Source organism: Equus caballus, chromosome 5 (genome assembly GCF_041296265.1).
Source record: "Equus caballus isolate H_3958 breed thoroughbred chromosome 5, TB-T2T, whole genome shotgun sequence".
NCBI lineage: Eukaryota > Metazoa > Chordata > Mammalia > Perissodactyla > Equidae > Equus > Equus caballus.
Window position 1 is genome coordinate 71,005,476 of NC_091688.1, and position 12,109 is coordinate 71,017,584.

General features: G+C 38.6%; 1 protein-coding gene across 43 annotated transcripts in view; it reads right to left on the reverse strand.

Annotated features, from left to right (window-relative positions):
* CDC14A (cell division cycle 14A) overlaps positions 1-12,109 on the reverse strand; it is a 164,585-nt gene that overhangs the window by 99,923 nt on the left and 52,553 nt on the right. For 39 of the 43 annotated variants that reach the window (XR_011439329.1, XM_070268655.1, XM_070268657.1 and 36 more), the window contains one exon: positions 551-630. Coding sequence is in view for 37 of the 43 variants with exons in the window: in XM_070268655.1 (XP_070124756.1) it covers positions 551-630 (80 nt within the window). In the remaining 6 variants the exon portion in view is untranslated. Of the gene's footprint in view, positions 1-550; positions 631-699; positions 795-7,294; positions 7,464-12,109 lie in introns of those variants that run through there. The other 4 variants (XM_070268658.1, XM_023641556.2, XM_070268665.1 and 1 more) reach the window with 4 other exon arrangements.

The window sequence follows — 12,109 nt, forward strand, 5'->3', positions numbered from 1 at the left end:
CCTTTTTCCGGTGATACTTAGAAAATATTCTTTCCCAACGTTGTAATAAAGACAGGCTTCCTCAGGATGAAAGCTGGTTTTGTGCGCTAAACAGATGATTTAGGGTCCCCACTAAGGATGTGCTCCTGGAAGGAAGGTACTTGGAGGGTCTTATTCTATATACCTAGCCCCTGATATTCAGTCAGAGCTCAATCAGTGCTCATGAAATGAAAGAATGAATGGATGAATCAGTGATGTACATTACTGAAATCCAACGAATCTTGACAGGGTTGTTTGCTCATAAATCAGGCACTGTTTGTGCTTAAGTTGTCAAGATATAGAAAGGATTCAAGGAAAAAATTAATTCCTAAAAGGAGAAAGCTACTTTATTCTTACTAGATAGGGGGAAAAAAACTCTGCAAAAAGGAAATAATAAAAACTACCATCTCATTTCATCCCATATAACATAATGGTCACAGTGTTAAGACAATTTAAAAAAACAATAATCCAACTCTAAAGTCGCGAGCTGTCCCGCAGAGGGCTATAGCCCAAGTCTCAAAAGCAGTTATACCTGAACGGAAGATAAGGGGCGGTTGAGCCAGATAGCAGTGCTCTGTAGGCTTCTTCTGGTGTCTTCTTTAAATAGATTACCTAAGACAGATAAACAACAACATTTAGAACACCAGCAAAAAATGACGCAAAACTAATTTAATTACTCACCAAGTTTGCATTTCACGTCTTCCACTTTGAGTGTCAACTGTCATGGCGATAATGTTGATCTTTAGACGGCAACCGAGCTGCCAAAATTTCCTTTTCAGCTTGAAGCTGAGCAGCAGCCTTTGACTTAAGCATGGGTAAGAGCTTAAAGACAGAGGGCAGAGCCATCAAGAGGCCGCCCAGGGCTGTCGACAAGGCACACTGCACAGATACAATGGCAGGGTTTTCCCTTCTGGGAACAGAACAATCATACCTCCATTACTGTACTCTGTGCTCAACAAAGATCAAGAGTCCTCCCTGTCCTACACAGAAGATCTGCCAGAGGTAATTCTGTGCCTGGTGAACTTTGAAAGAGACATCGCAGGGTGATGACAATACCCAGGGAGGGTCTACGAGCGCTCCCTCCGCCCTGAGGAAAGCCCACTCAATAATCCCAAGGAAATGAGCGGAAACGCCTGCAGGTGAGGGCGTTGGAACACACAGTGGCTTGGCTCTTGCTATCAAGGATACTTATAATTCCTCCAGTCCAGCATGATAAACTAATGTTAAACAAAGAAATAAACAAAAAAAAGAGCTCTTAAAACTAGTAAACTTCTAGTGAATCAACTTATTGACTATATAATATGTGCCCGGGTTCTATCAGGTACTGGTACCTATCTTAGAATTTACATTCTTATGGGAATGTAAATTCCTGGAAAAAGAATAGAACGGCTGCTTAAGGCAAGGTAGCCATGGAGGGGTCTCTGGGAGCCTTTAGGGTATCAAGATGCAAACAGTGAGAGCCGTGGGAAGAGCTGAGGGAAAGAGGAAGGGCTTTCTAGGCAGTAGGAAGAACAAGCGCCAGTTTTTGCTGGGGATAGAGAGCCTGGTGAGTTGGACAGAGAGGAGATCGGTGTCACTAGAACAGGAGAGAGAGGGAGAGCCAGGCAGTGGCCAGATTGTGAAGAGCAACACAAACCATGGAGTTTGGTTTTATTCCAAGTACAATTTACTATTTTAATTTTGAGCCAAGGGCACTGGTCCTTTTCCTCTATAGTTTGAATCGAATTTGATTCCTAAACCCTCTCTACCTAGAATTAGTGGCATTATTTTCTTAATATGTCCCAACATCAAAACACTATGCTTTTCAATGACAAGAATGAGAGTCTCAGTTCTTAAAAAGTAGTCTTCCTCTCTACTTACAAAGTTTCTTTGAGCATTACGCTTTTCCACTAGCAATATATTGCATTTAATTATTTAAAATTTCAAGTCTAGAAAACACCTCGATTCTAAATTCTCTAAAGAAAGAAAACTAAAATAAATACACAAAAGATACTACTAACTTTAATAAGAAAGGCTCATATTCATTTGACAAGTCAACATAAAGGTCTGATAAACCAACCAACCAAAGCGAACTGAACATGAAACAAAAACAGCACAGAAAATGAAACCACTGTGAAAGAATGCTCTAGACATGAAGCACTCATTCTACAAATGGAGAATCATGACCCTAGTTGCAGCTCAAACAATTAAAAAAATCCATTTAAACCAACCCTAGCTTGAAAGACCATTATCAGTAACCAATATTAAAACAGGATTTTGCTGCACCCTAATGAGTAGGTTATATAATATAAACAGAGTTGCTTATAATGCAGTGATTTCTCAAGCCTAAAAATGTAGCAGTATTTGAAAGTTGACTATGGCTGCTAAAAGGGAAAGCTGCTTGGAGAAAGCTTCTGAGTTTGGATTAGATAATTAAAGCTTATACAACAACCTTTGAAAAGCAAAAATACATTTCCCTTCTCAGGAGCAATTACATTAATTCCCTGTAATGCTGAGGCAGTCATTCTGCATGAGGGAGGCAACAGGCCACATCAAATACTTCTTTAGACTGCCTACCCCACGGGGTTTGCTACTCATCTTACCTGCATGACTTAGCACACATGACCCATGTTCTCACACTGTAAGATGAGAGTCTTTGTTTTTATTTTTATCCCAGTGCTAAATTATTAATAAGTGCAAAGTGAAACCCAACAAAGCCATCTAAATTCCCAGGAAGATTCCAGGAGCAGGTAAACGCAATGACCTTTCACAACCTCATGTCAGGCACTTGTAGAGTGGTGAAATGTAATAAATGAGTGTGTTACTGAACGCATGCACGCTAAGGTCATTAAAATATGTTCCATTTTTCTAGGAGAAAATATGTCATGAATTCTTATGATAGATCTTTTTAGATATGTCTCCTATTAAAAAGAGAGAGAGAAACTAGGTCTGATTAAAGCTCAGAAGGAAAACAATATTTATTTACTGCTGAGCAATCCAAAGCTCAGAAAGGTAGAGAACTTTCCAAACTCACATTGCTGCTCTGTGACAGGATTAGCCCACACTAATTCCATACATCACATCTGCTTAAAAATATAAATGCGGGCAAAAGCAGCACAATCTGGAAAAAAAGATTCCTACTCCTCCAAATTCCTAAATCCCATTACACTTGACTTTTAAAATTAAGTGACTTCAGGGCTGGCCCCATGGCCGAGTGGTTAAGTTTGTGCGCTCCCCTGTACGTGGCCCAGTGTTTCGTTGGTTCCAATCCTGGGCGTGGACATGGCACTGCTCATCAAACCATGCTGAGGCAGCGTCCCACATGCCACAACTAGAAGGACCCACAAGGAAGAATATACAACTATGTACTGGGGTGGCTTTGGGGAGAAAAAGGAAAAAAAAATAAAATCTTTAAAAAAAATAAAATTAAGTGACTTCAAACTGTTAAAGGGAGGAAAGAGTACTAATTATATTTTCTACTCTCTCTACATTTCCTGTATTTTGTAAAGATGTGTATTAATTTGTTTTTTTGAGGAAGATTAGCCCTGAGCTAACATCTGCGCCAATTTTCCTCCACTTTACACGTGGGTCGCTGCCACAGCATGGTTGACGAGTGACGGAGGCTCACACCAGGGGACCTGAACCCGTGAACCCAGGCCACCAAAGCAGAGTACACCGAACTTAACCATTATGCCACCAAGCCAGCCTCGTAATTTGTTTTTCAAATGTGGAGTAACTAAATCAGTTATGAAATATTAAATGTGTACTCTTTCCAAAAATAAAATCTATATTTAATTAATACTCAAAAATGTATTACTATATATTCTAATATTTCTAAAAATATTTTCTAAATAAAATTAACTTCAAAGCATCTTCTAAATATCCTGATTTCCCTTTTCTGATTCTCAGGGGAAAAAAAATACGCTACTTTTCTCACTAGATATTAGCACATATGAACCCAAACCAAAAGAATCTTCCCAAACTTTGATTGATAAAATGTAACAAAGCCCCGTGCATAGTGCTTGGTGTACCATGCCAATTTATCCCTGGAATAGTGAGTACATGCATTACTTTTATAAAATTGCACTATTCTTGCCAGGAAGTCTTAGAAACCTTCTCAATAGAAAAGCATTTGATATATACTTTCTTATTTTTAATTGTCTAGGAGTCAACCAAAGTGATTTTTTTCTGCTTAATTAACTTTGATGCCAGATACCAAAGACCCAAATAAGTCAATTTCTCTAAGAAAAGATTCTTAAAAAGCCAGCATTCTAACTTATATATATATAACCAATAGCTATGAGGTTTTTATTTAACAGCATAATTAAAATTACAGTACTACAAGCTAGCATAATATATGTTGTTTCCCAATAAACCAACGTTTGCCAAACTTCAATTAATCGTGCATCAACTTTCCCACTTCTGCCACCACATGTAGCACCACATACTACCACTTCTCTTTAAAGAGACATACATACTCTTTTAACTTAAATCAACTTATTCTAAAGTGTTTTACATCATTGCTACCAATGGAAAATCATGTCACTTGCCATAGAGGCTACACATAAATGAATATTAAAATATATAATCTTAAAATTTAAAAATGCTTGTGCACACCACTCACTGAGAAAGAATGTAATAAATATCAAGTTTGGACTAATTTTATAGAAGAACAGCAGATCAACCTAGTAAGTTAAATAAAATCCTCTTAGAATTAATCTGCAAATACTTCTAAATCATTTCTTTAAACTAAATACTATGGTTGTTAAATCCTTAAAGCCCGTCAAAAAATAATATATGTGAATTTCAGAAGCATTTTGGAATTTACAATTATATTTCTCTACTCAGTTAACTTAATCTCTCTGATACACAAGGGGTAATTCTTAAAACAACAAATGGCTTAATATAGTAGTCTAAACCAGACTTCGAGTCACGAATTTGCTAACGGTCTTTCCCTGGGGACGTCAGCCTCAGATCTTACTATGTTTTTAGTTTTATTTTTAGGTGCTATTACTTCCCCCAAAAAAAGGCTCACTGCAAAGAGCAACACACACACACACACATATCCCTAATATTTAAAAATGAAACCTGTGCTGCTAGGTTAATTATATCTATATTTTACGATCTGGAAAGTGGAAATACTCTTGAGGATTTGATTTGGCCATCCAAGAGAATATTCTCGAGTTCTGGCATTTAATTTCCTGTAATTTGTTTAATATTTTATTTGTTTATAAAAGAGGAAACAAATGCTGAGAACAGCCTTTCCCAGTCAGGTACTACCAGCAGAACGCTGACATGTTAGCTGTGAAATCAGCATTCCAATCATTTCTGAGTCAATTAAATTTCTTCGAAATAGAAGTTTCCAGAAAACAGATGTTATAACTTAAAAACAGCCTAGAAGCACTAAGATTTACCAAATATAGAAGACTTACATCAAAAAGGAGAGACTCTTTAAAAGTTTCAGACAACTAGGTTTAGCATATGTACAGAGTTCTAAATGCGGACATTATAAAGATGTCCCTATGGTATGTGCTCTGGGTTCTAGTCCATTAATTAGCAGTCATGCTTGTGCTCCTTTGCCCAGCCCCATATCACTTAAAATTATTATGCTTGTAAGACAAGAGTTAAGGATGGGGAGGGGCAGAGGTTAACAAAGAAATGTTTCTTTCCCTGGTAAAGCTAACTAGTATAGAGCACTGGCTTGGTCTGAAACCACTGCTCCTTAACTGGCTTCTCCCATCGTCCCCCTTTCCCATCAGGGGTTCCTCCCAGTCAGCCACACTCAAAATTTCAAAAGTCATCTTTGACTGGCCATTCCTTCACTGCACCCACTCATGTCACATCAATACTCAGACTGATTCTTTCCCCCACAGACTCTTTCAACTATGAGGTAGATCCAGGATTGAGGGACTGAAACATATCATTTGGGGTGACCAGCAAAAAGATACAAATATCTTTTCTAACTTTACAAAAATATCACTAAGGTCCCTCCAACAGCCTTGAAAGAGGGGCCCAGGCAAGTGAGGGGCCCCAAATCTTAAGTTTCATTAGCTTCCCAGTGAATCTGCACTTGACCTTCATGATTATCATTATCACCTTATTTCAAACCCTTATCACTGCACCTCACCATTCCCTAAACATACTTGACACCTTCTGGCATCTGAGGTTTTTTTCTGGAACACTCTCCACGCCATCTCTGCCTATTCAAATTCTTCCTATTTCATTAGACCTAACTCAAATACTGCCTCCACAATGGATTTCTTCTTCAGCTCAGAAACCCTTCCCCTCACTCTTTAGACTCAATTCTAAGAGAGATAATGACCACGATAAAGATGATGATAAATACAAAAAGTTATATAGTGCATACTATATGCCAGGCACTATTCCAAGCACTTTACGTAATTTGGCTCATTAATCCTCATAATCACCCTGAGATGGGTTCCATTAATCCCCATTTCCATTTTACACATGAAATGCTGAGAATCAGTTACTCAAGGTCACACTGCTAGGGTGTGGCGGAGTCAGGCAGTCTGGCTCCCCATCCGTGCTCCTAAACACTTCCTGATGGGCCCCTTACAGCTCTGTTGTGATTAACTTCCTTTATACTAATGTGGAAAGCTCCTTGGGCTCAGTAACCAAGTTTTCCATACTTCTATAAGCATTACAATGCCTCCTGTCAGACAGATGCTCAGTAAATACATGTTTAGTGAATGACAGCTTTAAACTTGTAAGGTACTGAGAGTGTATCGACCCTAGAGAGTTAATGCAGTTTAATTAATAATTAGTGAGTGAGATTTTTAAAATATGTCACTACAACTTCAGTTGTAATGCCCAGGGGAGCTAGTGAAATTAACTTTTTGAGCCCAGTTGTATGAGAGCATCAAATTAGGTATAGTCAATTCCTCAATGATTTGCAAAAAAAAGAAAGTAAGAAAAAGATGATTTTAAAAATAAGAGCTCTCACTCAAATGATCTGTATTAGCTTATAGAAAGCATTTCAAGAGCAAGGCATACTACCTGACCCAGACATTCATTCTCCTACTTCCCCTGTGTCTGTTCTGAAGCTACACTCAGCCACTCTCAAAACCTTAAAAAAGGCAGGAAGCAGGAAGTGGAACAGAACACAAGTCACCAAAGATCAAGGTGTATTTACTTAATGCTTACAATTAGCACAAGATCCCATACGTATATATGTGGACAGAGGGAAAGTCTGCAATCTCATTACAGAGCTTAAAGTTATTGACAACAAGGGCTCTAAAGGGGCCTGGGGAATGGTCCACGAAGGGACCAGACTCACCGGAGCCTTCCTTGCATGCTGGTAGCATTTAGACGGCCACCTCTCCTCTGCCTTGGGACCACAGCTCTAAGTCACTTTGGTAAGGCAGACTTCTTCGCCACTCGATGAGATCAGGCCCCTATCTTATGTTCTCAAAGCTCCCTGCCCTTCTCCAAACTCTTCCCCCGGTTTGTCATCACATGTTTCTGTGGTTATTTTAGTCTGCCTTTTCCTGTCTAGGCTGTAAGTCAGAGAACAAGATTTCTGTCTATTCTGTATCTGCAGGACTCAACACTGTGCATAGCACACACTCAAAAAATGTCTGACAACTGCATGAACAAATGATGGAGAGAAAGACAGCATTTTATGTGAGAACAAGTGTGACACAGTCACAGAACATGGGTCATCAACTAGAGCCTAGGTGACAGAGTGTAGTGGTCAGGCACCCCAAGTCTGCAGCCAAGCTGCCTGGGTTCAAATCCAGGCTCTTTTACTTATGACCTGTATTACATTAACTCTACGTGCTTCCATTTCCTTACTTATGAAGTGGGGATCACAACTGTAGCTGCCTCATAAGGCTGTTTGTTGGGAAGATCAAATGAATTAATAATATACGTAAAGTACTCAGAATTTGATCTAGCACATTGCTCTCTCCCTAGCAAGGGACCAGAGAAAGGAGATAAAACTTTGGCCCCAAAATATTTTTTTTTCTCCTTTTCACCACCTGTATCCTTGTGAATCTGGACCCACAACTGTATTATTTCTGACACCTTAGCCCTAAAGCCTGTCTATGCGTACAAACATCAAAACATGAGGTTGTAAAGATCCCTCATGATTGCCATACACCAAAACCATAACATATAGACCATATAGAGCATCATTTAGTACAACCTTCTCATTTTAAAAGTATAGACATTGATCCTCGTCTCAGTTCCGCCTCTTCCAATAGTCTCCTGAGTCTCCTGGTGACTTAACATCAACAACCATAAAATAAATGCCCTGGCTCCTGTTTTATCAATCTGTGGTCAAAATATCAGAAGATCCCAAGGTGGCCCACATCTCTCTCCAACAAAGTACATGGAAGCAGGAGGGAGTTGACGCTGCACTCATTTTTTCTTATGTGAACTTCTCATGAACAGAAGAGTAAGATTACCAGGCTGGGTTTGTTTTTAGGAGAGGAAAGCAATTACCAGCTACCTGCAAAGAATGAATCACAGAAGTCCACGGGGTGAACATCTGAAAAAACACCCTCTCAGATGATGGGGGGCCAGCCCTGTGGCCTAGTGGTTAAAGTTCCACACGCTCCACTTTGGCAGCCCAGGTTCGAGGGTTCGGATCCTGAGCATGGACCTATTCCACTCATCAGCCATGCTATGGAGGCAACCCACATGCAAAGTAGAGGAAGACTGGCACAGATGTTAGCTCAGAGTGAATCTTCCTTAAGCAAAAAAGGAGGAGGATTGGCAACGGACGTCAGCTCAGGGCGAATCTTCCTCACACACAAAAAATACTAGTAAAACAAAAAATAAAAAACACACCATCAGGTGAGAAACTCTGCAAAGATTTGAAACATAAAACTTTTAAAGTCTCCTTCTTGGCTCCCAAGATTTTGTTTCTCAGACTTCTTAAATGTCAAGGCACTTAATTTATAAACCGCTTTTTCCGGAAGACAGCATTAAGTCTTAATTGTCATATGCAAGCACAAACAAAACGTCTAATTTTATTATTTTTAGCAACATTTTTTTCTTAATCATTTCCTCCCATTATAACCAGTGACTGAGAAAACAATATCTGCATTCAACTTTAAAATTAAAACAAAAAAAAGGAAAAAGGCAAATATTTCTCAAATGCACAACTTATTCTACTTTTGTTCTAATTGCTTACGGAAATAAAAATATTCAGTGTGAAACAATCACTTACAAATCAGATAGGTAAATCTGATTACAAACCAGAAATGCAACTGTATATTTAAAACAATCTTATTTTATTCAGTCTATTTTAAATCTATTGTACTAATAGTCTAATTAGAACAAGAATGAATGCATCTTGTCTTCTACAGTCTTTGAACACATTGTGAAAGAAGGTAAGTCATTCTTCCTGTTCTTCAAGTTTTGAGTCTATTATAAATCATGGATTATGAGGCCTGCAAAGTATAAGACAGTACTTAACAAATGTGGAGGCAACACTAATTACAGAAGTAAGGCAGAATGTGATGTTGAGTCTTTATCTCCATCCCTTGTCTCTGCCCTAAAAATACTTAACAATCCTTATGAGAACAAGGTCTAGAAATGATTATGCTTTTTGGTTGAGGTGATGTTTGCTCGGAAATACTCTTATGTGACATCTCTTAACACTTTAATTTGAATTTGAGATACGATATACAGTGAACAAGCAGGGAACTTTATCCCATATATTAGAGAATTAGTTCAGAATAGAAATACTCTCTCCACCACTCTCATGGGCGTAATTACAGTAAAACCAGTGGGAGCTCTTTGAAGGGCAATTTAGAAGAACTGCAGACAACGTCAGCCATGTGTGTCTTCCCAACTAATCTGATGGGAACCAGAATCTTCATAATCAGCCTGAAAAGATCTCCTTCCAGAACTGACAGCCACAGCCAGGACAAATATATGTCTCTTGCTAGCAGAGTCTCAGTAACACTTACAGCCTTCTCGAGCCTGAGGAGAGCTCATGTTCCAAAACAGACATGGCTAAGCTGGTTGTATCTCATTGAACTAGCCCAGCCCCTTATTAAGCAAACCAAGGAAACACTAAGCCAATGTTCTCAGCACACAGCAGTTTAAAAGGACCCTTTAAAGCAGAAAAGGAGAAAATATTTGGTCCCAAGAAAACGTGAGCGCCTAGTCTCACACAAGCTGAGTACAGGGCTGCTATGTTACAACACACAGGTAAACACAACACTGTATATCATCTATCTTTCAGAGGCGGCCTCTGTATAAAACACAAAAACAGACTGGCTCCAGAAGATCACTTGAATAACACACACTCTCAAACGGAATGGTTTCATGTTAAAAACTCCTCGAGCTGAATTTCACTGCGTACTTCTGAGTAGTATGAGTTGTATTTCATAAAACCTTTCAAGTTAAAGAAAAGTGAAAAAAAGTGGGAAGAACATGTTCTTTAAACCAAGGACTGAAGTTGATCAAGCTTAGAAGGCAAAGAACCATAATTTCATTTATGATGAAGATGTAGATGAGAGATCCACTACAATAGACCAAGAACCAGTGTTTAAATCCTTTTAACACCTATTATGAATTACAGAAAGTCCTTAACTTGTACATGAATTATATTCTAAAAGCTTATTTGTTAAGGCTAATATTTAGATCTCTGGAAAGAGTTCCCCAAAGATAAAAACTTACTGTTGTTAGTTTCCAAGGCTGGTCCAAAAATGATAATATATTCCATATTACAATTAAAATTATATATCTAAAATAAAACTTGGGAGAAAACATTTCAAAACTAAAACAAAATAATTCAACTAAATAAGTGTGTTTACTTTTTAAATTATCTTCCCTCAACACTAACACTTGAGGAAAGGCTGGATTAGCAAAACATGAGGAACCCAATGCACATGTTTATGACTCTAAAGTGAACTCTGGATTATTTCAAATGTTTTGATTGGTACTTTGTTATATCTAATTCCACTTGGAAATGCATAGCCTTCTTCAATATTTGGCATTATGATTAGGATGATTTAAAAATCTGAGGCAATGGCAGTCAGGGCAAATATTAGAGGGGAAAGATTTTCTTGACGTAACCAGAGGGAAATAATTGGGGAGAAAAGTGAACAAGAAAGATCAAAAACTTCCTGGACATGCACAGGAGGAAGACTGCCAAACTTGCCAGGGATGGAACTCAACCAGGGTGCAAGCGCACTGAGATCAAAGCGTGCTTTTTTCCCCGTGGACTTATGGTAACTTATGGCAGCCTAAGATCTCCTAGAAGGAGGGAGGGAGGTAGACCAGACAATCAATTGTATTCATTTTAGTAACTAGAGCATACAACTGAGGGACAACAAACAAACAAACAAACAAAGCCTTTTCCAATGTAGTCATCGTATTCTTGTTCAAATTGAAGAAGTTAGTAGGTGAGGTGTTATCCAAATTTCTAAGACAGAAGCCACACAACACGTGAACTAAATCTCAGATCTAGATTCTCACAGTGACTTGTAAGCTAGTGTTCTTTGAATTGACTCAAGAATAGAAAACTAACAATGAACACAAACAAGGCACTGGCTGTTCTCTTCCAGTATTCACAAAGTGTTGTTGCTTAGAGAAAGCAAAAGAAACAAGAGCTCTGCCCATCCGTCAGGTGTTTGCAGAAAAGATTCTGTGGCAATTTTACTGTGCATTAGCCCAAACTGCTCAAATACATGCCACGTGACAGAACTGTCCTTCAAGAACATAATAGAATTAATCACTCTTAAATGTGTGTACATTTTTTTAAGAAGTAAGCATGTTCCCCAAATATTTGAGTTTACTAATTTCACAAACAGTGGAATTGAAACAAGTGAAGGCAACTTTAATTTAAAGCAACTAAATCCAACCAACAGCTCTATTGTGCACAGGCCCAACATATATAATATACAAGAAGTCTGTCCACCTTCCCTGCAGCTACTGGGAATTTCCCTCCCCTTCTGGCTCACCCCTCTAGGCAGAACCCACTACTTCCAGAGAAAACACCTCCCCTTCACTGTTGGTCAGCGATTTCTCACCCTTATCTTTTTTTTTTTTTTTTTTGAGGAAGATTAGCCCTGAGCTAACATCTGCCATCAATCCTCCTCTTTTTGCTGAGGAAGATTGGCTTTGAGTTAAC